Source organism: Sitophilus oryzae, unplaced genomic scaffold (genome assembly GCF_002938485.1).
Source record: "Sitophilus oryzae breed Bouriz unplaced genomic scaffold, Soryzae_2.0 scaffold_1436_pilon_pilon, whole genome shotgun sequence".
In the NCBI taxonomy this organism is placed as follows: domain Eukaryota; kingdom Metazoa; phylum Arthropoda; class Insecta; order Coleoptera; family Curculionidae; genus Sitophilus; species Sitophilus oryzae.
In genome coordinates this window covers 1,230,342-1,244,915 of record NW_022146100.1, presented here as the reverse complement: position 1 = coordinate 1,244,915, position 14,574 = coordinate 1,230,342, and the positions used below count along the sequence as shown (strand labels likewise).

The 14,574-nt window shown below is 29.8% G+C and overlaps 1 protein-coding gene across 3 annotated transcripts in view; it reads left to right on the top strand.

Annotated features, from left to right (window-relative positions):
* LOC115876412 (THO complex subunit 2) overlaps positions 1-14,574 on the top strand; it is a 74,875-nt gene that overhangs the window by 38,553 nt on the left and 21,748 nt on the right. For all 3 annotated transcript variants that reach the window (XM_030892188.1, XM_030892189.1, XM_030892187.1), the window contains exons 15-22: positions 905-1,196; positions 6,438-6,733; positions 6,813-6,979; positions 7,032-7,225; positions 9,661-9,827; positions 12,357-12,426; positions 12,484-12,589; positions 12,668-12,842. In XM_030892188.1, the coding sequence (XP_030748048.1) occupies positions 905-1,196; positions 6,438-6,733; positions 6,813-6,979; positions 7,032-7,225; positions 9,661-9,827; positions 12,357-12,426; positions 12,484-12,589; positions 12,668-12,842 (1,467 nt within the window). The remainder of the gene's footprint in view (positions 1-904; positions 1,197-6,437; positions 6,734-6,812; positions 6,980-7,031; positions 7,226-9,660; positions 9,828-12,356; positions 12,427-12,483; positions 12,590-12,667; positions 12,843-14,574) is intronic.

The following is a 14,574-nucleotide window of genomic DNA, read 5'->3' as shown; positions in this document are numbered from 1 at the left end:
GGATATAAGTGTTCCCTTATTGATAATATGCTAAAGAAAAAACAAAACAAAATATTAATGAAAATTTTTTATTCCGCTAATTCTAAAGACAATAGCAATTATCGACTTTTAAACTACATTCCTAATTTAACTAACAAAATATCAAATAATCTCAATAAAATAGGATGTAAAACTATTAACGTAAATAAAAGAAATGTAGGTCAAATTTTATTAAATAATAAAGACAAAACTAATGTCAAAAATAAGTCGGGTGTCTATAGGGTGGATTGCAATGATTGTGATGCCGTGTACATAGGCCAAACAGGTAAAAATTTAGATATAAGGATTAAAGAACATGTAAAGCCTATTAATAATCTCCAGCATAGTTCTGGTCTTGTAACTCATTGTATAGTAAATAATCACAAAATTAATGAAAACTCAATTAAGTTACTACACAGAGAAACAAAAGGCAGACGCTTAAATTACCTTGAACAGTTAGAAATACTAAAATCTGTTAAAAACGAAAATAATGTTAACGACCAACAAGGATTTCTAAACACATTTTTTATTACCCCTATTGTAAACTCTCTGAACCCACCCCCATAGCAAATATATATATAGTTACAGTGTAGTTAGACGATTAGTTCTTAAAAAACTCTTGAAAAAGGCCTAACAAGCCGAAACATATATGTAGAGTTAAAGTTACTCTTATTAAAAGTTTTTTGACACATCTAAAAGCGTGCTTTATTAAAATACTAATACTCATAGATTTTTTGGAAGCCCTGGGTGGTAATTTTTTTATTTATTTTAAGATTATCTATGTAAAAATGAAATGTTTTATCATAAAAAACACTTTCTTTCTAATTACTCCTATAAAATATATTTAGTTTTTTTGCTTCACAAAATAATAATCCAATTTCTTTAGCAAAAATATGATCAATTGAGGAAAGCTGATTCAAATTACAAGAAAATGTCTATATCAGTTAAAAATCAGAAATATTATGATGCAGTGCAGGAAATAATGCAACCAGTGCATAGTTCTCTTTTGCCTCTTCATACGCCTAAGACTTGGGAAGATATCACAGCACAGTTTTTAGCTACGTTTTGGTCGCTAACCATGTATGATTTGTTTGTACCTGAAGAAACCTATCAACAAGCTATTAATAAAGTTAAACAGCAATCAGTAGCTGCTATGGAAGCGACTACCGGCAATAAAGGTATGTGTATTGAATATAACTGTGCATATAGTTTTAATAGAAGAAAGTTAAGTAATATATAACAAAGCACAAATAAGTAAATAACCTAGGGTGTCATTCTGTAAACTGTACAAAGAAATGTTTTGCTAGTGACTCACACTTACTCGGCTTTCTTCACGAAAATATTTTTTTATCATAGTATAGGTGCCAAAAATGTGTCTAGTTTATTTGTTTTTACACGGATTTGTGACACAAAATCAAGACCCGCTTCGACACAAAGATAAAAAACCTAATATTTCTCTCATTTTTAGAAATAAATACACATAACTTTATATCATTGGAAAGGGTTAAACACCAGCATTTTTTAAGTTCATAGCCAACTATGATATCTATTTAAAAAGTTATATTTTTTTATTATTTCTGACAAAAAAAGCAAGTATAGAAAAAAACCTGACTACGCCACTGAATTGTGCTTAAAAAAGTGCCTTAAGAACTTTTTTACAGAATTTTATTATTACGCGAAATACAAAAGTTATGGGCAATTTTCCAAATGGTAAAAAATAGTGAAAATATCAAGAGACGGTTTACGCCAGAGAATAGGTACATTAAAGAAATGCTAACTTCATGTTAAAAATTGGAAACAGACGCCACCTGGTGTAGCCTGGCAGTACTAGTTAAATTGAGGGGAATTGGAGGGGCGGGGCTTAAAAGAGAGGAAATTTTTTAAAAAAATATTTTTATAAGTGTCACTGATTTACTGTTTAAAGTTAATAAACATATTTTTTATTACTTTAATATAATTTAAAGTATTAAAAAATATGTCTATTAACTTTACACAGCAAATCAACGATATTATTAAAAACTTATTATTTTCAGAGAAAATTCATAGTAAATAAATTACACATTTAGTAAACAATATCATTTATTTTTTAGAGCTGCATTTATATTACAATAATATTGAAATATATATATTTTTTAACAATGAAAAAGAATATCCCGGAACCTGAAAACGAAAGATGATCAATTAATGACTTAAATTAGTTCAAAATACATTTTGCAAATAACTAGTGAATTGAAAAGATAAACATACTATTAAAAATACATTTTAGTAGTATGTTATCATCTATTTACTGATAATACATAAGTATATAATAGGTAAATAACATGCATAAGGCACTATGATACAACTACCTAGTAGTTGTATCACAATAACACACTAATATCACAAAAAATATGTGCTAATTTAAATTCCTTTAATGATCTAATGAAACACTATCTAGCCTTAATGCATGCCATTCCAAAGGCAAAAAAAACTATTATACCAAATAAATATAAGCTAACAAAGCCAACGAAACGCATAAACAACCAAAAAATGCATCAAAAAATAGTTTTATCAGATCATCCCGTTCAAATGTTTACTAACTCAAAATAGAGAATATAGAGAACATTGTCAAGAGAAGTAAAAGAAAGTTTAAGTTAAGGCAATATGCTCCTTTTTGCATACATTAATGGCCAAATAATATAATGTTGATTTAATAGAATTTTACTGGCATCCTTCTGAGGTATAAATCAGATTAAAGGACATTGTTTTTGTAATAATTGTTTGTTTTGTAAACATTTTTTGAAGACAATACAGTTTTGAACGGGCTGTGCGATATAAACAAGGATCTTACTATTATTTGAGGTTAGAAAGTATTTAAATAACATAAAACATAATCAAAATCATTTTTCATCATAAATTATAGAGGTACTTACGTGTTTTGATATTATTTATCAGGAAATAATACGTTTAGTTAAACAGGTACGTTGCCAGGCAAGTTCTATCCAAGAACGGTAAACTAATAGGATTGCTCATCCTCATAAGACGTGCGTTCGCCTCTTCCCGCGCTTCAGCTGACAGTTGTCACGTCACTGTAGTCCTTGTCATGATAGTGTGTATTCTAGTTGCCTATGGTAAACTTATCAAAATAACAGCTGAGAAATTTTGAGTTAATTATTTTGTCAATTTTAAATGTGAAAAAGGTGTTATTAAAGTTTTTAGAGCTATAGAGTGTATAAATACGTTCATTTTGTGTTGTGGATTGTGACAAAGTGCTTACTAAGTGCCTACGATATTGTTTATTAATTATTTTAAAGCAAAATATGGAAGTACTCTAAAAAGAATGCTTGCGAAAGGTGATGCTGGGAACTGCTGTTCTTAAAAATGCATTATCCGAGTATTTAATACGATTTATACAATTAATTTTCTATACTGCATACATATAAGGTGTTTAAATAATTAAACTAAATAATGAACGTTTTACATTCGGCAACCAATAATGCACGTGTGTGTATTATTGGTTGCCGGATAAGGACTAATAACCAAATACATTTTAATTAAAATATACTGCGGCCTCCCCATAAGAGCAATGAGAGAATTCATGTCCCAGGATTGAAGGACAGAAGATCGAGTTTGACATAAGTCCATCCTTGTTCAGTAGATGGATGTAATGCACATGCGCCGAAATGCTACTTTTCTATTGGCCGAATGGTGTCGAGATGGGTTATCGATTTATTTTTGGACGCGTCGTCGGCGTTTTGTTTTCAGTTTGGACTTGGGCAGTCGCCATTAGTGTTTTCTCTAACTTTCTGTGTTTTCCACGTGTACTGTGTTTTCGTTTGTATTTTAATCTTTGTGCGTTTATTGACAATTTTGTGATTTAGTTTTAAAGACTTTTGCTGTAGTTTAATTAATAGAACAATGCGAATGGGCTACTGCTTTTTGTGTGGTAGAAGCCAACTAACCAAATTAATAATAGAAATTTTTCTCGATGTTCGTTTGTTTCATGAAAGCAAAATCAGAAATGAAAGGGATGTTAATATAAGACAAAAATATACGAAACTAATTTTATTCAAAAATCAATAATTGTTAAAAGCATTATATTTAGTCTTACTATTTTAAAATAAAAATGACATTATAATGTAAAGACTAAAAATAGAGACTACATAAGGCTAATTATAATGCTTACACAGTTACACACAAACTGTCTTATTGTAAATTATTATTGTTTTTTTTTCATAATATAAAAGAGTATTTACAATGCAACAATGTAAATAATTATATTTTTTGTATCTAGCTTGATTTATGTATAAACTTAATATGTACATACTTTTAGTTATATTTGTTTAATAAAAAATATGTTAATAATAAAGAATTACTTTTGTTTCATTTTAAACCAGGACTGATGTTGATTATTGATCATAAATACATGGGCAGTAAAAGAAACAATAGACAGTAAAAAATGTACTGTTATACTTTGTTTTGCTGCAATTTTTAAGTCGAGTGAAATAGATATGCAATTTGTAATACTAAGTTCTTAAGACAGTTCCTTAATTGAGGTTTTACTAAATTATTTTTTGAATTTTAAAAAAAGTGAAATAGATATGCAATTTGTACTACGAAGTTTTTAAGACAATTTCTTAATAATTGTGGTTTTACTAAATTATTTTTTGAATTTAAAAAAAAAATATCGTACCTGTCACTTTTTTTCATTCGTTTTATTTAATAATAATTGTCTAACACAACAAAGTCTACTTAGAACGATATGATATAAATATAAATGAGTTCATTAAAAAATGGTCTGATTAAAATTAGTACCTAAATAAGCAAAAATTATCCCCTCATAAAACAAGAAATTAAGGAGTTCAGTAAAAGGATTGCAACTATATATTTTATTCAGTAAATTTTCATAATAGTAAGTATAAAAGCACAATCTCTAAAACGACAATATGAATAATGTATATTAAGATTTAACTCGAGTTTCAGTGAAAAAACTATATTGATATTAAAATATTTTAATACCTTCAGAATACTAATTACATACCATAAAATAGGAGTTTTTACGATGCGGAAGCCTATCTAGAAAAAGAATTTTAGAAATCAGCAATGGGATTCTGTAAGCTCTGTAGCAAGAAATTTCCTATCGAGCCTATGCTATTTGTATACGATTGATGAGTCACTAGACAGGGAAATGTTTACAGAATCGCACTGCAGATACCTATTACGCTACTAGGAGCCCCCCATTGTGAGACAGATATAAAATAATTTTTATATACCTATTCCATAGCCTATTTTTTTAAATGTCTGTAATATTTATAATAAACTTATTTTAACGAGTAGAAGTATTGCACCAGCATCAAAATTAACACTACTTGTAAAAAACTGTTGCTCCTTGAGTTTGTAATAGATATAAACAAAATAAACATTCGAAAATAACTAAATCGAAGATATCTGAAAACTTTTGGTTGAAAAAGTGTTTTGCCATAACATGTTGGATACGATTAAAATATCTCAATTGATAAATATGCGCATAATGTTACATTATCAAACTTATTTGATTTCAGAATATTTAACAAAAACTTCCAATTTTTCGAAAGATTTAATTCAATTATTAGAACGTCTTTAACCTCAACTTAAAATAAATAAAACCAAAACAAAACATATCATATGATTTGGAACTGTCCAATCAAAGTGCTTACAGATCGAGCAAGCGCAGAAAACCTCCTCCCGAACAAGGATAGACTTATGTAGGAAATGCATTGACATTCTATAGCCATCCTTCAACATCGGGACAGGAATTTAAGCGGTACTCTCCGTATATTTTATTAAAACGTATTTGCTAATAACCATGACAAGGACTACAATTACGTCACAAAGCGAGTAGTTTTCGCATGCACCTGGCGGACACTTTTGGCTGAATGAGCAGTCCTATTAGGTTAACTGTTCTTGAGTTCTATCTTGAAATCTAAAAATACAAAAATACGTTTACATCTCAGTTGTATTTACGAATAAAGTATTTGTGTGTAATTTCTGACTTACCAGTTAATTGAATAATCGCATTAAATACATCCAAATGGTAATTTAATATTGTAAAAAAGCAAAATTGTTTTAAATCACTTGCCAGGACAGCCGGCCAGCTTCTTTCATGCTTGTTTGTTGGCAAAATGGCCGCGGTATCATGATTTAAGTAATGTGAGTGACAAAGAAAGCCAATGCCTGGCAGATGTTGCTTTCTTTGTCGTTTATCCTGGCACGTTTAAATTTGACTGTTGCCTGTTTTCCCATACAAGTGACACCCCCGTGGTTTACGCCATTAGACGTGTCTCAGAAATCGAGCCCATGACATTTATGTCGGTTTTGCTCTATCTAGTCAGGAAATAGGTTTTCTCGGTTAAAACAGACCAATTTCGACCACCCTGTACATTAATGTGATTACCTTTTAGGGAAAAAAGAACAAGAACGATTTCAGTCATTGATAGAAAAATTACAGGACGAGAAAAAGAAACAAACGGAGCATGTAGATAAAGTTATGTTTAGATTGAAACAAGAAAAGGACTTTTGGTTTCTATCCAGAACAGGAAAATCAGCTAAAACAGAATCCATTACAAGATTCTTACAATTATGTTTGTTTCCAAGATGTACTTTCACTCAAATTGATGCTGTATATTGTGCTAAATTTGTCCATACAATTCATATGTTAAAAACTCCCAATTTTTCTACATTATTGTGCTATGATAGAGTAAGTTGTAACAAATAATAACTAATAACAATTATATAGTTCCTGGCATTTGTCACTTTCTTAAAAAATATATTTGTAGTTGTTTTGTGATGTCACATATTCTATAATATCATGTACTGAAAATGAAGCAATGAGATATGGAAGGTTTTTGTATGCAATGTTAGAAACTGTGATGAGATGGCACAAGTCAAAAGAGGTATTTGAGAAAGAATGTGCAGATTATCCTGGTTTTGTTACCAAATATAGGTTGGTTAATAATTACTTTGTTTCTTTTTATTTTTAATAATTATTCTTTTAGAGTTAGTAACCATACCGCTGATAGCCTTGATAATGTTGGTTATGAGAATTATCGCCATGTGTGTCATAAATGGCATTATAAACTAGCCAAAGCAGTTGTGACGTGTTTAGAATCTAAAGATTACGTTCAAATACGAAATTCACTTATTATTTTAATTAAGATTATTCCATTTTTTCCTGTGCTAATTAAATTGGGTAAGTAATTATTTCTATCGTAATAATAATTAATATGTGTATAGTATGTCGAATTTTACGGTAAACGCGAATTTTCGAAGTTACCCAATAGCCTAAGAACTGACGACATATTTAGAGAACATATTTTAGGCAAGCTAGAATAACTAAAAGTGTATAGTTTTTTAACTGGTGAACCCAGAATCCTAAGTCTGGCTGGGGGGTTGGGGCTATTTCGCTACTGCGCAACCAATAACATTTGCAAAAAAATAAATCCAAAAAACATTTTTTAGGCAACTTGAAATTTGTTTATTCTTAAATTTTAGCATCTATTTAACCTAGAAATAAGTATGCCAGACTTTTTTTTCGGGTGTAAAGTGTAACCCGACCATTCCAAATATGTTTAATTATTATACCTGGAAAACATGCTTTAGGCATTCTAAAATTTTTACAGCGTGTTTATTAGATGATATTAAAAAATATGTGTTAATTGCCGGACGAATTCAATGGGATTTAATACTTGCCTGACACGAATAAAGATTTTAAATGAGCGCGATAAGAAAGTCTTATGAGTATCTACGAGCCCTAACAACTATAAGTTGGGACAAGGTCTTTTTTGCAATAAAAATAGTAATTTGTTAAAACGACTCAATTTATTTTGTTTATTATTCTAAATTCAAACATTACAATATGATCTAGACAATTTTACTATATTTATATAACTTTGCTAACAAATCACTTTTGATAATAGCTTATTTTGCCAAAATCAAGCCAAATTTGCTGACAACTATATATTGGGACAGCACAACAAGAAATTTGTTTAATATGGAGTTACATCACCTTTCGCCTTAACAACTGCCTGAACTCTTAATGGCATTGTATTTACCAAAGATTGGCACATTTGAGAAGAAAAATTATCCCAAATTTCCTGCAGTTTTGTCCGCAAATCAAAAATTGTTCGTTGAGGGTGGTTTCTTAAATATTGCTTCATTTTATGCCACACAGTTTCTATAACATTGAGGTCCGGACTACTTGCAGGATAGGATAGAACTTTTATATTATTATTACCGAACCAATTTTTAGTTGATTTTGCTGAATGGCACGATGCTCCATCTTGTTGCAAAATATAGTCTTCGTTTGGAAACAATTCTTGAGCACTAGACAAAAGTGAGGTCTCAAGTATATGTTGATATTTTTGGTTGGGAGTTAACAGTGCCATATATAAAATTTAATTTGCCCAAACCTCTTGCTGACATGCAACCCCAAACCATAATCCCCTTAGGAAATTTAACAACCCTCTTTAAGCAATCTCTATGAAAGGCTTCTGCTTTATTTCGTATTATTCGTTTTCGATAATCTCCAACGCAAACATCAAATTTAGACTCATCACTAAATATGACCTTATTTCAATCATTTTGTGTTAATGTGATAATTTAGATTTTGCCCAATTGTAGCGATTTTTCTTTTGAATTTCTGTCAGTAGCGGTTTTTCTTTGGCCTAAATAAGAATTTGTATCAATAATCTTCAGGTAATTGATTATCCACACAAAATAAAGTTTACCTTGTAAAACCCCAGACCACATTTATGGATATATTTTCGGCAACATTCTCTTGATATATTTAAACCAGTTACAGTATTCCATTTAACTGATAGTTCGCGAAGAGTACTTCTTCTCGCAGACTTGCAAATTTTTACTAAATTTCGTAAATCTCTTTGAGATACAACCTTTGGCCTTCCCGAACTTTTACCTCTAACGTCTACATTGGCAGATTCGCCGTATTTTTTTTATTATATTAAAGACCGTGGTTTTTGGAATACTTAAATCATCAGAAATTTTTCGAATTGTTTTTCCCGTACTGTATTGACGAATGATAATTTCGCGTAGTTTTTGATTTGTAGCTTTTCCACGGACCATTACTTTGAATTAAATAATTAACAAAATTAAAAATTAAAAAAATTAAAATTACTGACAGTAAATCTCACTACTCAAAGTATCGAGTCACTTACAAGCTGTCATTGCTGAAGGAAACAGTTTGCGACATTTGTGACGTTTATAGCAAAGCCGCCTATGATGATATTAATTATTTAAAAATACTTGTCCCAACATTTAGTTGTCAGCAAATTTGTCCTTTTATGAACAAAATCCGCTACAGTAAATATGGATTGATTTACAAATTCATAAAAATATTGTCAAGTTGTTTAGGATATATGGCTATGTTTATATTTAAAAAATTAAACATATATTTTTCAGTCATTTTGAAACACCAGGGCAATAATTCCAAAATATAACCTTATCCCAACATATAGTTGTTAGGGCTCGTACCTTTATTTTATTCTTAGAAACACAAAATGTAATAATATAGAGGGTTCTATTTAGAAAATTCAACGTTAATGTTCGTTTATTTGGTGTACCTTATAAAAATATAGTTTGCAATACAACCCTGTATATATATTTTAGCACAGTTCTTGGAGAAAAGAATCGAAAAGGTTAGAGATGAGGAAAAAAACAATAGACAGGATTTATTTACTTTATCAAGTAGTTATCTTGGACATTTAAAACAACGATTAAATGGAGGCCATATGATGAAAGAAGGAGATTTTCATATACCAGTTGAGAAGGAAAAGGTTTGATACAATACTTTGATATACAGGATGTGGCGCAGCTATTCACCTCGGCTGATAATACGAAAACGGAAAAATGTCGAAACAATGTTTTTTATGGGTATATGTGGGGAAAGAGAAAAAAATATAATTTTGGTATGGATCTTAGTTCTGACACACCCTGTACATTTCAAAATAATTTTAAATTATGCACATTGCCTTCCTACATGTACCCATAAAATATTTTGTTCCTACATCTTTCCGTTTTTGTATAATTAACCGAGGCGAATGAGGTGCGCCACCCTGTATTTTTTTGTACTTATATGAGTTTGGTTCGAGGTTAGGTTATTACCCGTTCTGAAACCTCCAAAAACGGCGAGGCGGATGTGTAGAATAAAAATTTGACGCTCATTTTTTATCACAAGCTGGTAAAGAATTTCTTATTGAGCACTTTTAAAAAGTATGTTTTTTCTTCTAAATAGCACTAATAAACTCTAATAAAAATAGAGTGGTAAAAAAGTGAAATACTTACCTACCACCATATTTAATTTCCCTTTTTGCAGACCTTTTTATCGACGTTTACTATTTCTTATAATAACAAACATCCGCGTTTAATAAATTTAAGTGTTCTTGCGGAATTGTAAAATAAAATAGCATATTTTGAAATTTTGACTAGTTATACCACAGATTATACAGATTATAAACTTTGTTTTTTCTTTATTGTTTTTCGTGGTTCCAGTTTTCGGAATCGGGCACTAGTTAGGTTACTAGTTTGCGCACATAGCATGCCCATTTATGGCCTGTAAAATTGTGCACAGCGCCTGACCGGCACAGTTATTAGAGAGATATCGGAAAACCGAATAGCGTTATGCAGTATTTACGCGTACCTTATCATGGTTACGATATGCGCGAGTCAAATTTTTTAACGCAACACCCGCTAATAACGTTACCGCCTGACGTAATTTGCGGATCAATTACACTAAGGGCTATTTCTAAATAACGTTTAAAAATTGCTGAAATGGGCATGTGCGGGTATTTAACAACCGGGGCCGGCCGGCGAGATCTTTTATTTTAGGTTATGTTTGAATTGTTTTGAATTATTACTTTAGTTTTAGTAGGTAATTTGATATTTCCTTTGAATAAGAAGACTAAGGAAGGAGCATATCAAAAATCTTAGGTACACCGCGATGGGCCTCAAATATGGCCGGTTTATCAGTGCCGTTCTAATTTTATTTAAAAAATGTAAAACTATGATGTAGGGTAGACGTGGGGTAGACTCAATAATTTGTTATTTTATTTTACGTTGTGAATAAATGTTGGTAGTTATTAAAATTGTTATAAAAATATATAATTCTAATAAAAATAGATAAGTTATAATAAGTATTTATTAACACAAACATCCGATACGCTACTAACGCAGGTAAGTCAAATTAACGTATCAAAATTCTTTGACATCTGATCTTTGACAAGTAGTAAATAAAAGCTAAAATGTAAGAAAATATATACTAATTTAGTTAATTTAAGTGAATTTCATAAATGATCGGTTTACTACACGTATGTATATTATATAGTCACTTACTAGCGAAAAGTTGTTCCATTATTTCACTCAATTTTTGCCGAGATCTACCGCACGCTACACAACCAACTATTTTAGAGTCTTTTTCGATAAATCGCGATAACGTCACTGTTAATTTAAGTTCTGCCACAATTTCCATCTAGATTTACTACCTTTATACAACTATAAGTAGTAGAATAAATAATAAATAACATAAAATAAGCTCCGTAAAGACTGACAAATCCACAAAATTTCAAATCAAATTCAAATGTGTCAAATGAATCGTCAAACAGAACTGTCAAGGATCCCCACCCTAGAGAGCTTTTTCCGCCCACCATGCATGAATACATGGATAGCATTATGCTCCTTCCTTAGTCTTCTTATTCAAAGGATATTTAAGTAGCTGGGATTAGTTTTAATTAAATAAATATAGCCCAAAATATGGATTCCACCTCTTCCAATATTAAAGAACCTATAAAGAGGTTTAGGTTTACAGCAGATGACGACTTAGCCCTTCTAAGAGAATTTGTTGCTTGTTGCCCTAAACCCACTGGCAGACGTTGAACAATAAAGCACTGGAAATAAGCACTTTAGCCCTGTAGTTTTAAAATACCTAGTGAACAAAACAATTTCAAAGTTTTAAATTCAAAGTTAGGTTAAGTTTAAATAGCGGACGCGACGCGAACAGAATTCTTTCCGATCCGATAACTATAAATGAAGAGAGTTAATACCACGTCACGTAAAGGAAATAACACCTGGCCTTATTAACGTCCATGCACGCTATTCGGTATAGCGATATCTCTCTATTACGCTGTTTATTGTTATTTTAGGCGAGTTTATTTTTGCGCACAGGAAATTTTACTCGTTTGCACACCGTCATAAAAAACAATTTTCGTACCACGAATTAGGGACAAGATTTTTATCTGTATACTTATGGGATACCTAATCTGTGCCCGAAGTGAACGACCATATCTTATTATTTTTGTTTATATTTATAGATTGAAAAGAATCAGCAAGATATTGTATATTCTAATGGCAAGGACACATCAAAATACAACGATCCTAAAGGTTTTATAATTGTTCGACGTATTAAAAACTGCATATTTAATTTTTATAATTTTTTAGAAGTTGCAATGAAAGAAAAAATTGAAAAGAAAAATAGTCGTCAAAATCCAGAAGAACCAAAAGTAACGAAACATCAAAATGCCGCTTCAGAGTCCACCACAACTTTGTAAGTATTATAATTCATAAATTTACATATATTCATCTGCTGGCCGCATATTTTATTATTATTATTATTATTTTATAGGTTGACGAAACGCGAAGAGAAATTATCTCGAGAGGATGTAAAAGAAAAATATATACGAAAAGAAGAAAAACGTTTAGATGATAGTGAAAAGGAACGAGAAAAAAGACGTGAGCGAAAAGAAGAAAAAGTTAATAATACCAAGGAGGAAAGGCGAGAGAGAAGTCAAGAACAGAGGGTAAATTTTATTATATAACATATATACGAAATATTTTGATACACCTAATAAAAGTTGAAGGGATTTGTAAAATCTATCAAAAAAAAATAATATATAGGGTTGTTCACCACATACGACACGGAGTATTGTAGCTAAATAATTAGATTTTTACAAATTGTAAGTTTTTGCGGTTCGTTGAAAGACTATTAGAGCTACAATTTAAAAATATTTTTATAAGATACAGAGTGTCCCAAATAAATAAAAAATATCAAAGTGGTATTTTTTTAAACGGAACACCCTGTATATTATTACATTTTTAGTTTCTACGATTAAAATAAAGGTAAATTTGATTAAGGTTTATTACACTTAAACCATACCGTTTTTGAAATATTTTCAATTTTGTGAAATTGCAGTAAAAATGTTAAAACTTCGTTTCTTCAAGGGTATCAAAGTTTTTAATACTAAATATTTACTGAAGTCTATTGATCAGTTATTTTGTTGCAATAATAAAAATATTACTACCTCATACAGAGTGTCAAAAAATTTATTTTAAATTATTTCTAGCTTTAAACGGCAATAACTTGTTTAATTTAAAGGTAACGCCCTATATATTTTAGGAGAATCAGATGCACAATTTAATTGTCTATCAAATTATATTATACCACTTTTTACCTATTCCTTCAAGTTTTCGTAGAAAATGCATTTTCTTATAATTTAGACCTCATTTATCAGTATACCCATGGAATATTGACATTTTAGATTGTTTTTAAAGCAATAAATGTACAAAATGTACAGGCTAGTAATATTATCGTTTTTAGCAAAATGATAATATTACTAGCCCATTTGTAAGCAAAAAGAAAACTATTTAAATCTTTATAAAAGAGTATACCAGTAATTAAATATACCAGCATTATTTCCACCCAAATACTAATTAATTACATACTTAATTATGTTCGTTAATAAATTATTCCAAATAAATGTGGATTTGAATCAGAAATCAATATAATAATAAGTTATGGAAATGAATGTCTGTGTTGTTATAAATAAGCATTTGTCAAAAAATGAAATATAATTTTTAAGGTGTTACTTTTTACCACACTGTCTAATACACATACAAAATTCAGTTTTGTAGTAGTTGGAGCAATTATTATTAATCAACGCAAACAGTCAATTAATGTAGTTTGAATACTGGAATCATATTAATTGGTCCTCTTTAACAAATATTTAAACAGTTTTTTTTTTATTTCTTAATGAAATAAACAAACTATATCGACAATATTAGTATCTGTACTCTTTAAAAATTTGGTATATCTTTAAAAATAATCTAAAATGTCAATATTCCATGGGTATATTGATAAATGAGGTCTAAATTATAAGAAAATGCATTTTCTAGGAAAACTTGAAGAGGTAGGTAAAATATGGTATAATACAATTTGATAGATAATTAAATTGCGCATCTGATTCTCATAAAATATACAGGGTGTTCCATTTAAATTAAACATCTTATTGCCGTTTAAAGCTAGTAATTATTTAAAATAAATTTTTAGACACTGTATAAGGTAGTATAATTTTTATTATTGCAGCACAAAATTTAGAAAATAGAAATACTTCAGCACAATATTTGGGTTAAAAACATAAATACGCCAAATTATTACTGTATTTTGACAAAAACCCAAATATTTCAAAAACAGTAAGGTTTAAGTGTTATAAACCTTAATCAAATTTACCTTTATTTTAATCGTAGAAACTAAAA